The sequence below is a fragment of the Mus musculus genome, chromosome 3 (assembly GCF_000001635.26).
Source record: "Mus musculus strain C57BL/6J chromosome 3, GRCm38.p6 C57BL/6J".
Classification (NCBI taxonomy): domain Eukaryota; kingdom Metazoa; phylum Chordata; class Mammalia; order Rodentia; family Muridae; genus Mus; species Mus musculus.
In genome coordinates this window covers 116584515-116607899 of record NC_000069.6, presented here as the reverse complement: position 1 = coordinate 116607899, position 23385 = coordinate 116584515, and the positions used below count along the sequence as shown (strand labels likewise).

At 41.6% G+C, this 23385-nt stretch overlaps 2 protein-coding genes across 12 annotated transcripts in view; one reads left to right on the top strand and one right to left on the bottom strand.

Moving 5' to 3' along the window:
- The window catches only part of Sass6 (SAS-6 centriolar assembly protein), a 36049-nt gene extending 23087 nt beyond the window's left edge, over positions 1-12962 (bottom strand). For 2 of the 5 annotated variants that reach the window (XM_006502140.4, XM_006502141.4), the window contains exons 1-5: positions 12722-12962; positions 4378-4438; positions 2624-2703; positions 2131-2235; positions 406-577 (exon numbers count right to left, since the gene is read on the bottom strand). In XM_006502140.4, coding sequence (XP_006502203.1) covers positions 406-577; positions 2131-2235; positions 2624-2703; positions 4378-4438; positions 12722-12786 — 483 coding nt within the window. In that variant the 5' untranslated portion in view covers positions 12787-12962. Of the gene's footprint in view, positions 1-405; positions 578-2130; positions 2236-2623; positions 2704-3552; positions 3636-4377; positions 4439-12721 lie in introns of all 5 variants that reach the window. The other 3 variants (NM_001289568.1, NM_028349.3, NM_001289571.1) reach the window with 3 other exon arrangements.
- The window catches only part of Trmt13 (tRNA methyltransferase 13), a 38527-nt gene that overhangs the window by 6688 nt on the left and 8454 nt on the right, over positions 1-23385 (top strand). The window contains exons 1-10 of one of the 7 annotated variants that reach the window (XM_006501424.2): positions 13023-13261; positions 15390-15436; positions 15641-15707; positions 17344-17495; positions 17608-17670; positions 18097-18166; positions 18303-18409; positions 19261-19428; positions 22073-22145; positions 22630-22704. In XM_006501424.2, the coding sequence (XP_006501487.1) occupies positions 18332-18409; positions 19261-19428; positions 22073-22145; positions 22630-22704 (394 nt within the window). In that variant the 5' untranslated portion in view covers positions 13023-13261; positions 15390-15436; positions 15641-15707; ... (2 more) ...; positions 18097-18166; positions 18303-18331. Of the gene's footprint in view, positions 1-12306; positions 13262-15389; positions 15437-15640; positions 15708-17343; positions 17671-18096; positions 18167-18302; positions 18410-19260; positions 19429-22072; positions 22146-22629; positions 22705-23385 lie in introns of those variants that run through there. The other 6 variants (XM_030252598.1, NM_030016.3, XM_030252599.1 and 3 more) reach the window with 6 other exon arrangements.

Here is a 23385-nt window from a genome sequence, read left to right as displayed (position 1 = left end):
ACTATAATACACAATTGAAAAGAATAATAAGTTCTTTAAAGGAAAGAGAGTAAGTGATAGATGCTAAGCAGTATCTTACTTAATGATGGCTTAGAAAAGGTGTCGTATGTTGGGGTGGCAGACTGTGTGTTCATATTCTTATCTGCTGGCTGATGAAATGGCGATGTGAAAGGTAGGTGCCTAAGGCCAGGGACTGTTAATATCTGGATGCTAAGCTGCTCAACTGCTGGTCTAGTTCTAGACTGAGTTATAGGCAGTAGCTAAATGAAAAACAGTGAAATTCACTACAGAAAAGCAGCGGGAGTGGGGGACTCAGGGGTGGAGGTGTGCGCGCATGGATCCACAGTGATTTATAAAGTACTTAGGTCTCAAGTTTAAAAGAGGAACTTAAATTTAAAAACTTACCTTGCTACATTTCAAACATCCTGCTAGAAATTTCTTTATTTCTACATCATTTCCAGGTAAAAGCTTTAGTGACAGGTGAATAAGATGCTTAAAAGGATTTGTCTCCACTACGTTTAAAAGGACCGGTGAGTTCTCCAAAAGAGTGGCTGAAGAAAGAAGCTGCAGCAGGAACCTTTGAAGAGAAAAGTCACACTATAACACACTTGCAGACCTGTGAGGCCCTGCCACTGGGTCACACATGCCTCGACTCAAGACAGCGAAGGGGAGAAGAGAAAATCACTAGACAAAGAGAAACAGGAGTATGTTGGGGTGTGGAATGAAGCATGGTCCTAATGTTCACAATGAGAGACAAAAAGGGAAAGAGGGAGAGCAAAACCTGAAAACATAAACTCATCAAATACCATAGGGGGACCGGAGTTCCAGCTCCTCACTCCAACAACTTACCTTTAAGCAACAATAAGAATTACAGATTTATCCTTTTCCCTGTAAATGCTCATAACAATCCTATAGCCTTGATTCCTAAGAGAAAGTTCTTTATAAAGAATAATAACGGGGCTGGAGAGATGGCTCAGCGGGTAAGAGCACTGACTGCTCTTCCGAAGGTCCTGAGTTCAAATCCCAGCAACCACATGGTGGCTCACAACCATCCACAATGAGATCTGACGCCCTCTTCTGGTGCATCTGAAGTCAGCTACAGCATACTTCTGTATAATAAGCACCTTTAATCCCAGCACTCAGGAGGCAGAGGAAGATGGCTCTCTATGAGTTCGAGGCCAGCCTGGTCTAGATAGTACATTCTAAGACAACCAGAGCTACATAGTGAGACCCTGTCTCAAAATAATAAGATAAAATAAAAAGGGGGAAATGGGGGGCTGGTGAGATGGCTCAGTGGGTAAGAGCACCCGACTGCTCTTCCGAAGGTCCAGAGTTCAAATCCCAGCAACCACATGGTGGCTCACAACCATCTGTAATGAGATCTGACTCCCTCTTCTGGAATGTCTGAAGACAGCTACAGTGTACTTACATATAATAAATAAATAAATCTTGAGAGAAAAAAAAAAAAAAAGGGGAAATGGTACAGAAAACATTTAAGTTTCTAATAAAACAGTATTTTAAACAATACCCATCAGTTGTTCAAGCCAAGGAAAAGTTCCTGGTGAATTTTACATGAGCAGGTGTCAGCAGCGCGTGACCAGGAACATAAATACCATCATGAACGGAATGAATCATAAAAACAAAAACTATTAAACAGTTGAACGAGCTTGGGGCTCAAGATGGCTCAGCAGGTGAGCACAGTTGCTGCTCTCGGGGACTTGAGTACAGTTCCCAGCTCCCAGCTCAGAGAGCTAACATCTGTCCGAGCTCCAGGAGGTTTCACACACCCATCTGGCCTCCAAGGGTGCCAACATGAGTGCACACAAACACACACACACACACACACACACACACACACACACACACACACACACAAATAAGAAATAAATCCTAGGAAAACAAATGTTTTAATACCAATTCACTTTAAAAACTGCATCAAGCCATAGAAATATGAGAAATAAGAGTCAAATATTTCTTATTTTAGTCAAGATTTCTTAAAAGTTGGGATTTAGTTGAACCCTAAATCCCAGTTTAAAAATAATACACTGGAGTATCTGCAGGACATGGAAAATAACGTTGTCAGCACTCCTCCTCTGAAGGGAGACTAATGCTCCGGCCTGCCAGCCTCACCTTGGAGTCTCTTTCGCGTGTTCTTGCATACACTGCTGAAGGAGGTCTATAAACTTCTGTGGGAAAGCTAAGAAGTCCACCAGGAGACCTTGCTGCAATTTTAAACTACACAGAAAACAGAAAGACAGCTTTTCAGAAACTTAATTACTATCTTTAGTTAGAATTCATAGGATAAAATATTATTTACTAATGACACTATTTTAAAGAAATAAACTAGGGAGCTTTTGACATATATTAACTTTATCTAACAGGAGTCATGAAATTTAGCTAAAGCATCAAATTTCTGAGCTCCTTAAATGGAAGTCTGATAATCTATAAAACATTCAACTTTAAAAATACCCATTAAACAATTGTAGAGCAGTCAGTAGTCTCAGAATAACTTACCACGTGAACAGGCATGTGTTTCAAAAAAGAACAGTGTAAACACATTATAAAACTCAGAAAATTATTCCTAGACTATGTGTAGGGCCAGCAAAAATCTAAAATAATTTACCTTTGAAAATCTTCCTCAGATATAACAAGGTTATACAGAAAAAACGGATCTGTATCATCAGTCAGACGGATGACTAAATCCTAAAGAAAAGATCAGACTTTTTAATATTTCTAGTAAAGCTTTTATAAGAGTTAAATTACTCAAAACAACAACATATCAGTTATACTTCAGAGTCCTGCGTTAGGGTGCTGCTCGGTTTTATTAGTCTTTAGAGCGTGAGCATCTTTACTGGGGGTAGACATCCTGGGGTGTGTAGGAGCTGACGAAATGCCCAACGTTAACAGTATCTTCTATGAGGCTCAGAGAAATATATACACCAGCTTTGCGCCCCGTGGCATCATGGCAAGATTGAATACGTGTATTTTTGGCTTTCCTCAAATCAACTAGTCTGGTATTTCAAAAGCAGCAATATAATCAGCAAAACTGACAGTCATCTACAAGAAAAGGGAGGGGCTCTCGTCGCTCAGATAGAAGATGAAGTATCAGGTGACGCGGTGAAGCGTTTCCAGGGCTTCCCTGGAGGCCTCCTACCCCAGATGCTCCATCTGTTTCTTTTCTAAGGAAGTGGGTTCTTCTCATAAAGACACTTGCCAGGCTGTCAAGTTTCAAGTGTGACAGAGCATCATAGATGGCAGTAGGTACACAAAAGTTATGAACGTCAAAGTACAAAGAAAACAGGCATCCTATGGGAGGAGCAGGGACTAACAAGGAACTTGAAGAAAATCTTCTCATCTCTAAGGAGCTACTAGGGTAACTGGAAACACAGAAGCATTTTATCAGTGAAGCTAAAACATGTAGAGAGGCCACATGTAAAATTAACAAGTAAGAATGTATACTCTGTTCCCGGAAATCAAGGAACTGGGGGCTCACTCCACCTCAGAGAAGCCCGTGGTTCAGTAACTTCTACTTAAATACTTCTTAAAACTCACCTCGGATGCTACTGAAAACCAACAACGAGGCAAAACCTAAAGTTACTGCCAACTACAAGATGCTTGCATGTGCTCTGGGAAAGCTGCAACGAGGAAACCAGATGCTACCCTTAGTCCTATGTCCCGTACTTTTAGTGTTGTTATTATTATTATTATTATTATTATTATTATTAATAGAGAGAGTATCAATTATATAGCTCAGGTTGCATTCCAAAGAGCTCTCAATCTCCTCCCTCCTCTTGAGTGCTGCTGGGATTACAAGCATACAACACCATATCCAACTTAATTTTTAAGCTGACATGGAGTTTAAGCTCTACACCGAAGTGTAGAGTAAGGTAATCTTTTAAATGTTGAGGGCAAACCCAGACTGTTACATCAACCCCTACATCTTCTTGGATTTACTAATGCACGGTATAATTATATTTAAGTTGCTGACTTAGATTTCACCAACCTAGAATTACAAGTTATAAAATGACCCAAAATTTAAAAATTAAAACAATAAAGGACTTAACAAAAGAGTAACCCTTTAAAAATAATTCAGCAATTATACTTCAGTTCCAAACAGATCAGGGAGACCACAGTCTACCGAGACCACAAGCTGGACAGTAGAATTTCTCCTCCTTTGGGGAAGGAAACTGCAAGAGTCACCATGTGTGGAATAGAATGGATAAGCGTCCCTGGTAAACCCACCTTAGTGATTATACTATGACTAAGTCTCCGTAAGAAAAGATCGAATTTTCTTAAAACAAAACAAAAAAACAAAACCACAACAATAATCACGACACACACAAATGGTCATACTTCAAAAAAGAAGTAAATACGAACCTTCCTGTGTACTGGATTCGAAAGGGACTGCAGCTCAATGCTCACTCTAACGCTCCCTCTCCTGTAGGAAAAGACACGGCCAACTCAGAATGTTCAAGCAACGTGAAGTTTGCTATCTTTAACTTAAAATGTTGATCCTAACCCACAAGACGCCACAGGTGCCCTCAAGCTTATGAACAGGTTTTTAGAAAGTACACTAGACGTAAGTTTTAAGTCTGTAGTGTCCCTCTAATAAGTTACCTGGTAGTTTGTAATGAAAGGCAGTTTGTATTTGTCACTTGTAAAATGAAGATGCTGTGGACTAAATATGGTAAACAATCAGGGTACCCATTGCTAGTATTCTGGTAAATAACTTTACTGCCAGATTCTAAAAAGCATCTACCAAGACATAGACCATCAATTCAGTAACAACTTTTAGGTCTAAAAAATACCACTTAAAAGCTGGGCGTGGTGGCGCACGCCTTTAATCCCAGCACTTGGGAGGCAGAGGCAGGCGTATTTCTGAGTTCGAGGCCAGCCTGGTCTACAGAGTGAGTTCCAGGACAGCCAGACCTACACAGAGAAACCCTGTCTTGAAAAAACAAACAAACAAACAAAAATTACCACTTCAATGATCAAACTGACTTACAAAGATATATACCATCTTAAAAAGTTAAAATATTGGGCTAGAGAGATGGCTCAGCAGTTAAGAGCACTGACTTCTCTTCCAGAGGTCCTGAGTTCAATTCCCTGCAACCACATGGTGGCTCACAACCATCTGTAATGGGATCTGATGCCCTCTTCTGGTTGAAGACAGCTACAGTGTACTCATATTAAATAAATATATAAATAAATAAATAATCTTTTTTTTTAGAAGTTAAAATATTATGATGTTTGCTTTTGGTTGCCTCCCACCCCCACAGGGTTTCTCTATGCAGCCCCTGCTGTTCTGGAACTCTGTCTATACTCCAGGCTGGCTTCAAACTCACAGGAACCCACCTGTCTTCAGAGCGCTGGGGTTAAAAGCATGTGCTACCACTGTCTAGCTGTGTTTGCATTACTGTTAGAGTCAAGAAAATGATAATCACTATCCTGTTACATATATTTTAATTGCAAAGCCAAATCAACATAAAATATTGTCTAGGTAACTGTATCTCAGAAGCATTGTCAACAAGCTTACTCTCTCGTTCACAAGTAGCTCTAATGTCCAAAATGTCACAGCCTCCACATTCTGTGCAGCAGCCATAACGTTAAACTGAGAAACAAAATTAATGAAATTATTGAAGAATGTCTATGCATCTCCAAACTATTCTGCTAAGTTCAGTAACAATGGCCATTCTCTGACATGTGTGTATGTGTGCCCGTGTGCACACGTGCGTGTGCATGTTAAGGGGGAGGGGGGAGATAAACAAATTTGTGTTGGTTTGAATACCAATGCCCCCCATAGGCTTCTATGTTTGAATATTTGGTCCCAGGTTGGTGGATGTGAGAAGGACTGAATTTGGCCTCCAGGAAGGGGTGGGCTCTGAGGTTTGGAAGGACCTAGCCCATTCGCTCACAGTGTGCTCTGTCTCCTGCTGACTCAGCAGCTGCTTCAGCTGCCTGCTACCGCCATCCACTCTGCCTTTCTGCCACCGTGGACCCTAACTCTGAAATTTAAACCTAAAAGAAGCCATTTCTTCTATATGTCACATTGTCTCTGCAATAGGAAAGTAACAAAAACAAAATTGAGCCTGCTCAAGTTTAAATTCTTCTAAAGATTTGGTTTAAGCTGTTTCCAGCTCCTACTTAGCTACAACAGAAGTAAAAAGGACAGACAGCAACCAACTACTGACGAGCAAGGTGCGGACAGTCGGGCTAGAGTCAATGCTAAGACCTGTTTCTTAAACTGGGATTTACAATTTTATATTGTTTTAATATGGGTCATTTTAATCCATTTATTTGTTTATTTTGTTTGTCTGTTTGTTTGTTTGCTTGAGACAAGGTATCTCTATGTAGTCCTGGCTGTCCTGGAACTCTCTATGCAGATCAGCCTGGCCTGAAATTCAGAGATCCAACTGCCTCTGCCTCCTAAGTGCTGGGATTAAAGTTGTATGCTACCACACCTGGCTTAACTAAACTTCTTATTGACCCTACAATTGGATGCTATAACTTAGTTCATATGCATCCTCCCACCTGCTAGATGAAAAAGGTCAGTTAAAAAAAAACACGAAAACTTCTGTTACCCTTCCTCAAGTATATTTGTGGTGCTAGGGCTAACGCTGGAGGCTTACCTGCTAGATAGGCACTGGGTTACACTGGCACTCCAGTGCCCAGAGCAGTGCATGCCAGACCGACCGCAGCAGCACTCCAACTTTACTCACCCTCTTTAGACAGAGATTACCACAACTTCCTCCTAATTTATAAATGACAACTAACAGAGGGGTTTGTTTTGTTTTGTTTTGTTTCTTTTTTTTTTTTTTTTTTTTAAAGATTTATTTATTTATTATATGTAAGTACACTGTAGCTGTCTTCAGACACCCCAGAAGAGGACGTCAGATCTTGTTACAGATGGTTGTTAGCCACCATGTGGTTGCTGGGATTTGAATTCCGGACCTTCGGAAGAGCAGTCAGGTGCTCTTACCCACTGAGCCATCTCACCAGCCCCCTTGTTTCTTTTTTCATCTTTAAGGTATTTTTTACTATATAGTGGTATTTGCTACAGTGGTATATTTAAATTGAAATCTGATTGTTTATTGTGTTTTACAGCTTGAAGTCCTATACTTTAATACCTTTCATATATATATATATATGTGTGTGTGTGTGTATGTATATGTATTTATGAAAAGAGAAACACACAAAACCAAAGAGAATTAAAATGCCTAAGTCTAAGAGAATTATTTGACCATGGCAATTCCACTCATATTAATAATACTGCTGCACACATTTGAAGCACTTACATGGATTAGAGGTTGAGAGAAAACTTGAAGAAGGCACTAAACCAAATATATTACCCATATTTACTTTAAAAACACACCTAGAGGGGCTGGTGAGATGGCTCAGTGGTTAAGAGAGCCGACTGCTCTTCCGAAGGTACTGAGTTCAAATCCCAGCAACCACATGGTAGCTCAACAACCATCTGTAAGGAAATATGATGCCTTCTTCTGGAGTGTCTGAAGACAGCTACAGTGTACTTACATATAATAAATAAATAAATCTCAAAAACAAACAAACAAACAAAACATACCTAGAGACAGAATTCGGGAGGTAGAGAAGTCAGACTTCTGCGTCCAAAGCCAGCCTGGACTACAGAGCAAGTTCCAGGACATCCAGGAACTGGCTGGTTTCTACAGAGAAACTCAGTCTCCAATGAATGAATGAATGAATGAATGAATGAAAATAAAATAAAACGTCCTTACAAATGTCACAGAAAAATCTGAGATTGCAGGTATATTACTTTCTCTATTAGAGAAATCTTTTATTTTTTCCTATTAGAAAGATTCATGATATAAAAGCACTGAAACAAATGAATAAAATCCCAATCTTTAAACGTTGTTTGTAACTGAGTAACACCCACCAGAGGCCAGTCACATATAGCTAGGGAGGTTTATTTCTTTGTAAATAGAGACCTTGGACATTAGATATAAGAGCTGGATTTCAGTCCACTGCTGTCATTCAGAGGCGGTGACCTTACTATTCTCTCTATGCAAACAAAAAAAAGCTACTGTAAGCCAGGTGCTCTGCTGGGTGCCAAGGATACAAACAGAAATAAACATCCAGGGAAGAAAAGGAAAAGAAGAGCAGAAGAGCTACTATTGTCTACTAAGTACCTACACTATTGGCTGCCTGTGTGTGTGTGTGTGTGTGTGTGTGTGTGTGTGTGTGTGTGTGTTTATGTGTGTAAGAGAGAGGGAGGGAGGGGGGAGGGAGGGAGAGAGAGAGAGAGAGAGAGAGAGAAGAGACTCCATTCAGCAATCATCTTAGCGACTGTTTCTCTAATCAGAGGAAGAACCCGAGGCACATTACAAAGCCCAAATTTGAACTCCTCTCTTCCCTACATAATGCTACCTAATACATGATCAATGACCGTTAATTCCAACTTAGGCACCTACTTTTGTTGCTTTGTTTTTTGAGGCAGTATCTCATTATGTAGCCCTGGATGTCCTGGAACTCACTGCATAGACCAGGCTAGACTCAAAGTCAAAGACAGCCATCTGCCTCTACCTCCTGAGTGCTGGACTTATAAGGTGTATGTCACCATACCTGGCATCTTGGGCAACTTATGGCAGGGTATTTCAGCTATGCCTTGGGGGGCTGGGGAGATAGCGCAGTCAGTAAAGTGCCTGCCGCGTACACACGAGCATCTTATTAGGATCTGTAACGACCACATGAAAAGCCAGGTGGGGACCAAGTAGTGGTGACTCACACTTTTTATCCCAACATTGAAGGGGCAGAGTCAGGCAGATCTCTGTGAGCTCAAGGCCAGTGGTCTACAGAGAGAATTCCAGGGCTACATAAAGAAACCCTTGTCTCAAAAAACAAAACAAACAAAAAAGCTGGGTGTGGAATGAGAGACAGTGGTTAAAAGCACATATCTGTTCTCTCAGAGTTTGTACCCCAGCACCCATGTCAAGCAGTCACAAAGACCTATAATTCCAGCTCCAAAGGATTTGATATCCTTTTCTGGAGGCACTCACAGGTAGACAGGCAGACAGACAGACAGATAGACACCCCCCCACACACATACACACCACACACACACTCCACACATGCTAAGGCATAAACACACAAAAACAATTTTTAAGCCAATGTGTTTTAACTCAGGGGGTGGGAGAAGGTGATGTCTTGAGATTCCCCAGGCCAAGCAGCCTAGGCAATTAGCTTACCAGGCACTGTGCTCAATGAGACCCTGTCTCAAAAATTAAAGTGGAGAGTTGGCAAGATGGCTCAGAGGGTAAAAACACTTGCTCCCAAGCCTGACAGGCTAAATTCAATCCCTGGAACTCACACAACTCCTGAAAGTTGTCCCCTGACCTCTACAAGCACACCATGACATACACATAACCCCCCCCCCATACACATAAAATATATGTAATTTATAAAATAAGAATTTTAAGATGGAGACCAATTTTAAAAGGATACCAGAAGCCAACCTATGGCTCCACACCCATTCTCACTCACATGCACATATACACATATACACGCATGACATAGACACATACACTGCACACACACATACACAGGATTGGAGATGCGCACCTTAGTCATGAAAAAAAATGAGCATCTGCGGCAGAGGGCACAGCAGGAGAGGAGACACAGTAGATAGAGAGAAGTCAAGGAACCAGGAGGAGCGGAGTTCTTGTGTGATGACTGAGAGAGAGTTTAGGAATCGAAACTTAAGAACACGTGGTTATCCAATCCTGGAAGCTCGCACCACTTCCTTCTAGGTAGGGTTCCCTGCTAATTACCCTATCGTCTCCCCAACCGCCTTCCCCTCTACTATGCCTTTACTATACTACTTATGTGGTCACACCTTACTACTAATAATAACTACGATGTAGGGAATCATTAACATATACTAGTTACTATCTTAAGCTCTTTGTATGCATTAAATAATCTCATCCTCAATAATAATGCCATGAAGTAGGCACTATTATTCTGAATTTAAAGATGAGACCAAAAAACAAGTGAAAGTGTAAGCTGGGGGCACAGTGTAGTGGTAGTCGATAACAGCATTGATGACAGCATGCTGCAAGGACAAAGCTTCAACCCACAGAAATGTGCACGCAGTAAGCAAACTGTCCAAGATCACCCAGGCAGTGGCAGAACTGGGACTTTAAACCCAGGCAATCTGGCTCCAGATCTAACCCTGGAACCTGCATTACGCTGCTTCTCCGAGGGGGTCTTCTCAATTCTGTGTCTGGGCGTTCCCTGAGAACCAAGATGGCGACTGGTTTTGATGTTGCTGTTCGGAGGTGAAAGGAAGGAAACCTCATGGTCTCTGTACCCAGAATAGTTTAGGGTACACAGCAGGCAAGTATTTGCTGGGGTAAACTGCTCTTCAATAGTTGGCTAAGGAATCTACGTTGTTCTTCCTATAGGTCAGGGGTTAGCAAAATTATTCTCTAGGAGGTCAGAGAGTGAATATTTTAGACTTTGAAGACTATGGAGCAGTGGTTCTCAACTTACAGGTCTGGTCCCCCATGAGAGTCAAACAACCTTTTCACAGGGGTCACCTTAGACTATCATAAAAAACAGATATTTACATTAGAAGTACAGTTACAAAGTAGCAACAAAAATAATTTTATGGTTGGGCGGGTCACCACAACATAAGGAACTGTATTATCAGGAAGATCAGAAGCCACTGCTATAGAGTCTCTGTCACAATCGTGTGTGGTTGTGTTCCTCTCCGCTACCCTGCTAGCCCGGCCCCTTTATTGTTGCTGTTGCAGTGCTGAGGAGATATATACACATATATATACATATACATAAAAAATATATATATATATATATATATATATATATATATATATATACATATATATATATATACAATCTACCATAAAAGCCACGCAGTAATTTTCCAGCCAATACTCCCATACAATTGCTCATTGATTCTGCATCGCACAGATGCAACCACAGACAGTGGGTAAGAAATAAGGATGGCTGTGCTCCAGAAAAATCTGATTTATGAACAGCTGGTTGAGCCTTGCCATGGGTGATAGGAATATCGGGTTTCTAAACAAGAGTAATTTTTTTTTCCCAAGACAGGGTTTCTCTGTACAGCCCTGGCTGTCCTGGAACTCACTCTGTAGACCAGGCTGGCCTCGAAATCAGAAATCCGCCTGCCTCTGCCTCCCGAGTGCTGGGATCAAAGGCGTGCACCACCATGCCCGGCTGAGTAATTTTTAAAGTTGAAGTTGTGTTTTAACACGATTAACTGTGATTACAATTTAATGTGTCGAAGAAGAGTTCAGAGTGTCAGGCATGGAATCACAAGTAATGGCCCATATTGCCCAACAGAAACAAAATGGACACCACAAACTTGAGTCATGTGTGTCACTTTAAACTGTTTAGAAGTTACTTAAAAAAAATAACTCTCAAAGTAAAAATTAATTTGAATACATTTGACCCCAATATACCCTAAATAAAGCCGCAACAGATAATCAACATAAAATTGAGACTTTTTACATTTCTGTTACTAGCAGGTCTTCAAAATCTATGAATTTTATACTTACAGACATCAGTTTGGATTAGCCCGAATTCAATAACTACATGTCTATATATTAAACATCACAAAATAATCACCAATGAGAGGCTGGGGTGGGGTGGGGGTTACACATCAGTGGTAGAGCATGCTAAGTGAGGGCACCACTTCAACTGTCAAAATCAAACAAACAATAAGACAATTAAATAACCTACAGATTCCTATATACGGCTGATGTTTTAAGTCCATTTTTCTGACTGCTTTGCTGGTTGATTCTGGACCTAATTTTAAATCGCATACCACAGTTTAACAGTCCAGCGACTCAATACATCAGTGTCTTCTTTTTGTTTTTGTTGTTTTTTAATTCAACATTTTTTTCACCGTTTAGTTTCTACAAACATTTTCACACCTGGTCTTCATTGCAATCAAATGAACAGCTAGACATATTAAATCAATTTAGCAAATGAGAAAATGTAATGTTCACAGAAACTAACAACTAAAAAGTTATTAGTAAAAGAGGGAAAAATCAGATCGCCTGTGGTTAGTGTGGCAAGTTTGCATTCATCTGTGCGATAAGATACCCTAGTGTAAACTCTGTGAAGATCAAGGTATCCCCAGGGGTCCGACGAAGGGCTTTACGGGTTGACTTATGTTTTGAATGTACAGAATTCCTGATTTTTCCAGTTTTGGGAGTTGGTTAAATGATTGAAACTGACGTGCGGATGAACCGAAATATGTCACTGAACGTTTTGTTTTGTTTTTAGATGGAGTTCTAAAGCTTCACCCCCAGTGTTCTTCAAAGGAGAGCATGAGTGAAGGGCCGGGCGACCTGAATCCTAGTGCGGACAGCTCCCTGAAGTCACCGTGAAGCTTTTGTGGAAATGACAGGGAGAATCAGAGTTGCCACCCAGAAAGGACAGGCTGGGCTCTGTCCCGCTGAGGGCCAGAACACGGACGTGAAGGAGTCGGCTTGCCATTTCCTCATTCCCTTTCCTCGCGTCCCCTCCGCAACGGCCGGCCCGGCCACAAACAAAGGTATCCATTAAGTCCGCAGGGTCCCTTCCCGATTCCCGGTGTGACAGTCCGACACCCGCGGACCGACCGATCCCCACGGAACCCAGCCGCCATCTTCCCCATTGGCGCGACCCCAACCGCCACCCGCCGGCTCCGGGAGCTCACCTCTCCTCGCAGTCTTTGCATTTCACTAGCAAGGGAACAAGCTGCTGGAACAGAACTTGACTCATGTCGGACCGCTGCCCCGACGGGAGGGTGAAGAAGCCCAGTAGGCCCGGCCTTCGGTCCCGGCTGCAAAGAAGAGCCGGTCCCGATGAGTTTGAGTTTGGCGCTCAGCTCCCGCGGAGGAGGAGGGAAACGATAAACAGAGGGAACGAAGGAGCTTTGGACCTCGTCAGCCACCGTCACCTTTTTCCGGTTCGGGCACCGACCGAGCCGGGCTGATGCGTCATTTCCGTGGACCCACCCCCCTCAGGCGGCCACGTTTGTTAAGGGAAGTGGGACCAAAGGGGACTGACAACTTTGGGCTGAGCCAGGCTTTCAAAAGGACCCAGCGTTATGGAGGCTCCGGCGGCGACTTCGCCCTCGATCGGATTTCCCATCGACGGCAGATGCAACTACTTCGTAGAAAAGAAGAAGCGCTTCTGCAGGATGGTGGCGGCCGCGGGGAAAAGGTTCTGTGGCGAACACGCTGGCTCCGCCGAGGTCAGCTATCGCCCTCCCTTCCTGGGAGTCGCGGGTCTGTGGGTGCTGGACCCCAGTCTCGCCCCTTTGACAGGTTCCTGCTTCCGTCCCATGGATTTAAGTAAATGCAGTTCTGCCCACCGCTCGGAGCCGCGAGGAGCCCCCGAGGAGCATTGCTTTCTTGTACTAAAAGCTCCCTCTGCTGTCTCAGAGACCCTTACACTCATCCTTCCTTCCGCTAGTCCCCCATCCTCAGGGGAAGTGATTATTTTTATAAAGGAGTGCTTGAAAAAGATCACTAGGTTTTATTAACTGGGTTCTAATTAATTATAGTTATTGTTTTTGAACGATAACCACTTGTGAATGCATGGGGAAGAAACTTAGAAACAATTTTTGTTTGTTTGTTTAGACTTGTAGATTAGTAATTTGCCTGTTCTTTATACATTAGGAGCCACTAATACTTTTGCACTTACAACCAAAATGTCTTATGACATTAATGTCTGTTGAGAGACAAAAAAAAGAAAAAAACAAAACAAAACAAAACAAAAAACTTTGCTTTCAACTTTGAAGTTTGTTATTTTACGTTTATTTTTCCTTCTCCGTCCCAGAATAATAATTACAAGTTCATAAGGTGTTTTCCTGGAGAGTTAAGTCTAAAGTCACAGGAAGCCTCATTACCCTCTACACCAAAAAAGAAAACATTTTACTAACCTGCTATACACTGTTTCTAAACTCAAACAATAGATTTTAAAAATGTGTGTGTGTGTGTGTGTGTGTGTGTGTGTGTGTTCTGTGATTACGCTTTGAAAGTTAGAGTACTATTTCCCTTGAAAGACAACTTTCTGTTTTTGAGATGGGGATCTTGCTGAATTGCTCATATTGGTCTTGAACATCTGATCCCAGGAATTCTCCTGCCTTAGCCTCCCAACTAGCTGGTCTCCATCAAAGAATCACACTGGAATTTAATTTAAAAGTCTATACATGAAATAATGTTGTTTTTTTTAATACTGAAAATTCCTTAACTTTCTCTAAAATTCAGTGTGCGTATCTTCATGAACATTCTGAAATAAATTGAAATAAACAATTGAGAAAAATTAAGAGTAAATACTTGGTCAGCTTTGGCTGTAGGGCTAGTACTAAACGTTATTTTGCTTTTAAAAATTCAATTTTCACAAACCTTAGGAAGCAAGTCATACTATTATTCTACTTAATAATATAGTAAGTCTATACTTAATATAGAAAGTCTATACTATTATTTACATGAAGCAGTCAGGATTATAGAGTTAGCAGCTAATAGAAAGAGCTGAGAATCACACCTAACCACTGGCCTCTGGATTTAATAATTGGGCCATCCTGTTGCATCCAGGTTGATAGGATCTGTGGGGCAGACCTGCCAACATTGTTTCCCTTGCTTTTCTCCCAGTGCCTATAATTAAATGCATAAAACATAAAAGACTGTAACTAGCATTTAGAAAAGTTGCAAAGCTAGTGAATATGACCCATTCTAAATTGTTAAAGCCATGCCTTGTTGTTCCTGGCGTATTTTCTCCTGTACTCTATTCTGAGAGAGGGTCTGAGGGTCACCCTGGCTGGCCTTTGGCTCTGTCTGCCCTTCCTCTGGAGAGCTGATATTCAAAGCATGCTCCACCACGCCCATCATTTCCCCATATTTGAACACCTTTAGACAAATACGCATTTTAAAATCAATTTAAATGGGCAACACTTTTCAAAAAGAGCAAGGATGCAAGTAATGAGTATTTTAGTCAGCTCAATTTAGCCACTTATACCCAGTATATATTTATTTCAAAAGATCATTTTGTACATGATGAATATTGTTGTTAGTTAATCCAAAGTACATGGTTAACATCTTTTCTTAATGGTGCATACAATTACTGTACCCATTTTTAGGAGGTGTTATCTCTGATGCAAAATTACATTAGCAAGCCAAAACAGTACTTATTCATTCATACAGAAGCGAGCTACAATGAAGACTCTTATTATGCGGCATGACCTAATCTTGCTTATTTTTCATTGTATCCTTTAAGTTTTCTTACCTTATTTTAGGAATAGAAACACACTGTGGGTGTATCTAACATCTGAATGTAATAAACTTGACATTTAAATAAATGTATCCGTTTTAATTTATTAGGAAGAAAATACTCGGAAAAGAATCTTGTGTCCTTTAGATCCAAAACAGTTAAGTATAAGGTCAAATAAGTGGGTTTTTGTCATTTGGGGTGCGTGAGTGCATTAGTCTTTGTGTGTGTGTGTGTGTGTGTGTGTGTGTGTGTATGTGTGTGTGTTTGTATATATTTGTTTGTGTGATGTACTAGAAACGGTTAAGTTTCACAAGGTTCATTTACGATTTTTCTAACTCTTAAATTTTCTCTTTAAATTTAGCACAGTGTATGAAGACCAACTAGCAAAACATTTGAAAAAATGTAATTCAAGAGAGAAGCCTAAGCCTGTAAGTATTTGAAATGTATGTGTGATATCTGTATATAAATACTTAGTATTATAAGATGCAGATTGAATTTGGCAAATGTACTGTACTCACTTGATAGCTGTACTTTTCTTCCCTCCTCTTTTCTGTACTTGTGTTTTATCTGTTGGCTTGGTTAGATAGGAGGCAGGTTACACTGTGTAGCCCAGGCTAACCCCAAACTTGAGGCCGTCTTCCCTTAGCTTCTCTAGTACTAAGACTACTGGTGGGTGCCACCTTGACCAGCCCAGAATAATTATTTCATGTTTTCTTTTTGCTTGCTTTTGAGATAGGGTGCTGTGCTGCATTACTTAGGCTGCTCTTCAGCACAGCTCAAATGTTTCTTATGCTTTGCTTTCCAAATGCTTCGACGATAGGTACATGATATGCCAACACACCCATCGCCATAGCGGGACAGAGAGGGGTGATGGTGCAGCAAGAGATTTCCAATCAGAGATAAGAATTTAGGATTAAAGTTGTAAAGAATAACTACTGGGCGTCTTTGAGATGCAGACTCAGTGTAGAGATAGTGAATGTGAGCTAGCACCAGGCCACATACATCTTAAACAGTGTCCATCTAAGCCAGAGCTAAACATTTACAGAGATTGATTGATTGATTGATTGATCTTTGGTTTTTCGAGACAGGGTTTCTCTGTATAGCCTTGGCTATCCTGGAACTCACTCTATAGAGCAGGCTGGCCTCGAACTCAGAAATCTGCCTGCCTCTGCCTCCCAAGTGCTGGAACTAAAGGCGTGCGCCACCACCACTCGGCTAGATTTATTTTTTTTAAATATTTATTCATTTTATGTATATGAGTACACTGTCTTCGTGCATACCAGAAGAGAGCATCAGATCTCATTCCAGATGGGCAAAACCATCCCAGATGATTTTGAGTCACCATGCGGTTGCTGGGAATTAAACTCAGGACCTCTAGAAGAGCAGTTAGTGCTCTTAACTACTGAGCCATCTTTCCAGCCCAAAAATTCATATTTATGTTTGGAAACAAAATACAATAATTTGGTAGAAATTGATAAGTATGTTCATTTGCTTCATGATATGGACCATTTTACAGAATGTATCTCAAGATATATTGGGGTTTTTTTGTTGGTGGTGGGGTTTATTTGTGTGTTTGGGTTTTTTGTTTGGTTGGCTTTTTGAGACAGGGTTTCTCTTTATAGCAGCCTTAGGTGTCCTGGAACTCACTCTGTAGTGCAGGTTAGCCTCAAGCTCACAGAGACCAACCTGTCTCAGCCTCTTGCCTCCTGAGTTCCAGGATCAAAGGCTTGCACTACTGCCCAGCCCTCTTCTTAGTCATTTTGCGACAGATACCCTTCCGCATTTTCGGATGCCTCTCAGTTGAGAACCACTGCCCCAGATGCTATGAGCTAAAAGTATGTTAGCTGTCTTTGGTGGCACATACCTGTAATCTTGGCACCTGGGAGGCTTAAGCTAGAGGATTACCCAAAATTCAGGGCAAGCTTGGACAGCATAAAACATTCCAGGCAAGCCTTGGCTACCAATTGAGCTTCAGTGTAAGCTGCTATATCAAAGGAAAAACATGGTATTGTAACATTAAGTTAATCTAGAAGAAAAACAGTAACCTCTCACCCACACCTTCAGTGCTCAGCTCCTTTAGTAAAGAGAGAGATAAGACTGCGCCCAGAGGCCTGACTGTGAGCAGTCCCAACGGACCAGACTCAGCCATCCACCAGCAACAGAGGCCAGGCAGCAGCCCGGTCACTGTGGTTGAGGCTGGGAAGTCATATTCGGTGGTGAGTGAGTGTGCAGAGGGTGATGGTGTGGGACGGTGAGAGACGGGAGCATTCTTCAGCCTAACTGTTTTCAGCATCATATTAATACTATGTTATGGTTTTGTTTTGTCAGGATTTCTTTATTCAAGATATAAATGCAGGATTAAAGGATGAAACAGAGATTCCTGAGCAATTAGTAAGTGTATTATTTAATACTTAACTCCAAGTGGTGTTTATAAGTTTCCTGTACAGACCGTGCTCCAGTTTGTTTAGAAAGATGTGTGGTTTTGACTTTCGGATGTATTTTCCTACAGAAGTACATTGTTAGTGATGATTAGTTCCAAGGCAAGCTTGTGTCCCATAGCTGCAACTGCAATGACTCTGTTGTGAGCTGAGCCCAGACCCTGAGGGAGCAGTGAGAGCTGCAGTATCGGGGCAGAGATGGAGGAGTGCGTTCACAGTTGGGCAGTTCTGAAGGGCCTAGCAGCAAAGCCTTGCCAGGAAGAAGCTGCTAAACTGCCAAGGCATCTGCCTGGCTCGTAAGCTTTACGCAGTCTCTGCCGTAGTACTTTACACATGTTGTGGCTACATTATTTAGTTTTATTTTTGTATTTGTATATAGGTTCCATTTTCTTCTCTATCTGAAGAGCAGTTGGAGAACTTAATTAAGAAATTGAGAAAAGCAAGTGAAGGTGAGTCTGCTAAAGTCGCAGGTTTAATTATATGAGAAGCACTGGGTGGCTTATGGGCTCCCTTCCGTTCTGTGGTTCAGAGGCTCAGTCCATGTTTTGCTGCTTAAGCTGTCTCTCATGTTTCTTTTGGACAAAGGCTTGAATTCTACACATGAAGATCACATCATGTCCCATCCAGCATTGCATGATGCCCTTAATGACCCAAGGAATGGCGATTGTGCAGTCAAACACCTGAAACAGCAGGTATGTTTAGACACAATCACTAAACGTTTCTTCATATGTGTAGTGCTGACATTCCAGGCTGATGAGATGGCTCATCAGATAAAGGCACTTGCTGCCAAGCCTGAGGACCCGAATTCAGTCATCTGAGTTTAAAAAATAGCCTCTGAATTTTAAAAAATAGCCTCTGACTTCTACATGCATCATAAGTATGTATGCTCAACAATAAATAAAAGTAATTTTTTTAAAGCTAACATTCGCCGGGCATGGTGGCGCATGCCCTTTAATCCCAGCACTTGGGAGGCAGAGGCAGTCGGATTTCTGAGTTTGAGGCCAGCCTGGTCTACAGAGTGAGTTCCAGGACAGCCAGGGCTACACAGAGAAACCCTGTCCTGAAAAAAAACAAAAACAAAACCAAAAACCAAAAAAAAGCTAACATTCTAGTTAGGTGTGGTGGCACATGCCTTTAATGCAACACTTGGTAGACAGAGCAAGCAGATCTGAGTTTGAGCTATTCTGATCTGCGGAGTGAGTTCTAGGACAGGGTGGGTTACAGAGAGAAAATTTATCCTGACAAAAACAATCTAAAAAAAAAAAAAAAGCTAACATTTGGTTCTGAGTATAATTATTTAGTTTCTGTTAGTGAACAAAATACTTTTGTTCAAAATTATATGTGAACATAAAATAAAAATTTGGGCATGGCTATAACCCTGAGCGCAGAGTATTATCTTAAAGCAAGCAAAGGGAAAAAAAATGTCTTAGCCATTCAGACATTATCAGTAAACTGTCTGCCTGTGTAGAGATTGCCTTGCTGTTTTCCTATTGAGTTGCATTCCTCTGCTCTGGTTTATAAAATAACCCTATGAAGTCTGCAGGCTTCTATTCTAGGCAACATTGAAAAGTTAAAGTTACTTGGCCCAAGAAGATGCTTTGTTGAGTTTGGAGCAGGAAAGGGGAAATTATCTCACTGGGTTGATATTGCCTTAAAAGATGCTGAAAATGTTCACTTCATCCTGGTAGAAAGAGTGACCACAAGATTCAAGGTGAGTAAATCCATGTAACATCTCAATAATCAAACACAGTGTTCTTCTGTAGGAAAACAAGAAAACGATAGGAGCATGTCCCTTAAAATGAGTTTGTTTTTTATATATTTGATTGTAATTTTTTGCTATTATTATTTGTTTGGTTCTAATTGTACTAATTAAACTGAAGGTAAGTTTTTCAGATTTAACTATTGATAGTCCATAATCTGAATTTATAAAATTGTTTGCAGAGACAAGAAAATCTGTGAACAGAACTAAGCTTCGACTAGAAATTAAGCCCCAGCCATGTTTTAACCTTGTATTTGCCACTGCTAACAGACTCTTTCTTCATTAAATACTTGAGCATCTTCTTGGACAGTGTGATAAGCACACTGTATGTACAGATAGATAGTGATAAGGCAGCTGTGCTCTTACCGTCCTTAGAAAAGAGAGCTAGATACGGATGTAAGGAACGTGTTGAGGTGGGGAGGAAGTTCTGCAGAATGTGGCACGCTAGACTTTATTACAGGGAGGCAATGGCGAATGACCGAGCAGAAAAGGTGGTGCCTGTGATGGATCCTGAAAGATCAACTAGCATTTGCTACATAGATGTCCGAAGCATTTTGGGAAACAAGAACAGTGGAACCAAACCCTGAAATAACAAGGGATGTGTTTCTATGGAAGTGCAGGCTTTTCCTCCTGTGCCCAGTTCCTGAAATAAATGCCTAAGCCAATAGCTTTGGCTCTGTTCCCTGACTAGTTTTGTAACTTATTTAACCCATCTAAACTAGTCTAAATCACGCTACAGGGTTAGTTACCTCTCCTCAGGTTTATGCAACTGCAACATCCAGAGTTCCTAGGCAAATCCCCTTCCCATGCCTATCTCTAGACCCAGAATTGTCTCTATCCCAGGACGTCCACCTCCCTGTTTCCTGCCCAAGCTCATAAGCCAATAGCCTTTTACTGACAGGTGAAGCTTCCATACAAGTGCAAAAGGTTTCTGTGTGATGGAAGTCTATGGCCTGAGGTAGAACGTGTCAGTGTGACCCAGGAAGGAGAGCTGGTCTAGAAAGGCCTCCTGTTGTTTGCTCTGGCTTGGTTCTGCGGTGTTAGAGACACTGTGGAAGATTTGGTTCTTGCTTCCAAGAGGCTTCTGTCGAGTATTTTGGTTTCCTGAGTGCTGTGCCGGTACACAGTACCCAGGGCTGCAGGAACCTGAACATGGAGAACTGACCTCGGTCTTCCAGAGTTGTCATGGAGGAAAGTTTTTAAAAAATGATTTTTAAATTCTTTGTGGAGCTAGAAACATGGCTCAGTGATTTGAGTGCTTCCTGCTCTTCCAAAACATCATAGTTTGGTTCATAGCACCAATATTAGGTAGCTCACAACTTCCTACAGTTCTAGCTCTAGGAGATCCAATACCCATCTTCTGACCTCCTCACACACTGCACACAGGTGGCACATACGCACACACACACACACACACACACAGGCTCACGTGCAAAAAAAAAATGCTTTTTAGAAGCTATCCTAGCAATACTGTAAAACTATTTCAAAAGAGATTTAGACTAAATATAGGAAGATTGAAAATATGAAAATCTAAAAAAAAAGTGATGGTGGGGGGAGCTGGAGAGATGGCTCAGTGGTTAAGAGCACTGACTGCTCTTCCGAAGGTCCTGAGTTCTGAGTTCAATTTCCAGCAACCACATGGTAGCTCACAACCATCCGTAATGAGATCTGACACCCTCTCCTGGTATGTCTGAAGACAGCTACAGTGTACTTACATATAATAAATAAATCTAAAAAAGGAAAATGTGAAAATCTTTCTTCAATAATACAAGTAAGAAATGTCCTGGAGAGTGAGGGTTATTCAGTGGAATATAGAAGAGAATGAGAAAGTTCAAATGTTGGAAGTCGTAAGACGTGCTGATTTTAGGAGAGCATCAATCTGGGGTGGTTTCTGACTTAACAGGACATGGGGTATTCCTCAGCAGGAAAAACAGGAGTTGCTGTTCACATGTTTCTGAGGGCTTGGGGCTGTAGCTTAGTGGTAGCTATTTTGCTTACTATTCATGAGGCCCTGGGTTCAAGTGCTAGAATCATAAAAGGAAACAGAAACTTTTTAGATGGGGCTGTGGCTGTAGCTCTGTGGTCAGTTGCTTGCATGGTATGTATAAGGTCCTGGCTTCAATCCCTAGCACTGCCAAGAAGAAAAACAAATGGGGTGGTGGAAAAGGGCTTAGTGCCTCTAATGATTGTTAGAGAGTCTGCGCCTGTATTCACAGGCACGTGCAGATAATGGTTACAACGGTTGTGTTTAAAGAGAGTGAGAAGAGTGAGCCACAGGAGAACCAGCGGTGACAAGTAACCACACTCGCTTAACATCTGTGGACCTTGAGGCCTTTGCGAATGGGCTGGGAATTATGGTTAAAAGATGGAAGGTGTAATATAATTAGTAATAATCAATACAATTTCTGGTCTATAAGATGGTAGTGTTATTTTTGAGTTTTCATCCAAAATACTAAAACTTTACTTTTTTATTCATTCTCCTTTGAACTGTAAAAATTAAGTGTATTTGCTCTGAATTTTGAAAACAAATAGAAACATTTTCATAAAGCTTTTTTAACATTAAGAGTGCTGATTCAGTAACGTTCTATTTCTACAGGTAGATGGTAAACACAGAAAAAAGGACTCAGTGTTTGAAAGGCTTCAAATTGATATCCAGCACTTGTGTTTGAGTAAGTTGTGTAACTTTCCATTGCTCTACAACAGCAGACATGTCAGACTCTGGGGGCTGCTTAGATCTGTCCTTGCAGACCTGTGCTTCAGGAAGAACTAACACTAATCTAGTCTGGAGAAGCAGCCAAGCATTTGTCTATAAATCACTGCATTTTCTATCACTTAACTGAAGCCAGGTCTGGTATGTACTCTTGTAATCCCAGCACTTGGGAAGCTGAGGCAGGAGGATCACCCAGACTACATAGTGGATCCCAGGCCAGCAACTCTTACATAATGAGAAAGGGGGGATTTGTTTGTTTAGCTGAATACTTTCTGTGTGACCCCTAACACAGACATCTTAGGCGGCATATTGGAGTCTGTAGAATTGCTTGTTTTCTAACTTTCATCCCTAAAATTCAAAGATTCTAGAAACCCTCCTTTTGGAAGGACACACTAGTACTTTGTATCCTAAACAAACTACCGTCTTACCTCCTCTCCTCTCAGACAGGGTTCCTGTGCTAAGAGAAGGAAGACTGCCCGTGGTAGGAATTGGGAAGCACCTGTGTGGGGTGGCGACAGGTAAGGCAGCAGGACACACAGTAACCTCTGCGCTTGCACAGGGAGCTGGAGCCTGCATGGCCCCACCACCCAGGGCTGTCTGTGCTCTCATTGAACTTACGTAGGAGCCTGTTAAAGTAAACCAGGTTCGCCTGAGGTGAGAAGGAAGCACACACTTGGGGCTCTTCCCATCTAACCCATGCCTCTCAAAACCTTACCTGTATAGTGAGAGTTATATCCAATACGCTCTCACCTCTGTGTGCACTGTGTGGGTCCCTTTCACTCTGCTAAAGTTACCTTCTCTTTGCGAGTGTCAGCATCCTTCTATCGTAGTACTTCCCCCTTATCAGTACCCTGCCTTCCATTTCTTCCATCACTTTTGGCTCCCTGTGCTTGAAGTATTAATATTCAGACCCATCCATGACTTGAAACTCAGTCACTCTGCCTCTGGGTTTACTGTTGATTAGTGTGGACCGTGTTTATTTTCCTAAATGCCATATTGCTCCAGCCATTCCTAGAATTCCACTGTCACCCATTCGAAGAACTGGTCCAGTGTCTGCTCATCCCTCAGCTCAGCTTTACGCCCTTAGTGTCGTCAGGACAAACTCCCCGTAGCTTTTGCTTGTTTTTTTAATTATCTGCTTGTATGTCTAATCACTACACTGTGCTGGGAGTTTTTTCCAAGAATGAAGTACATGCTAA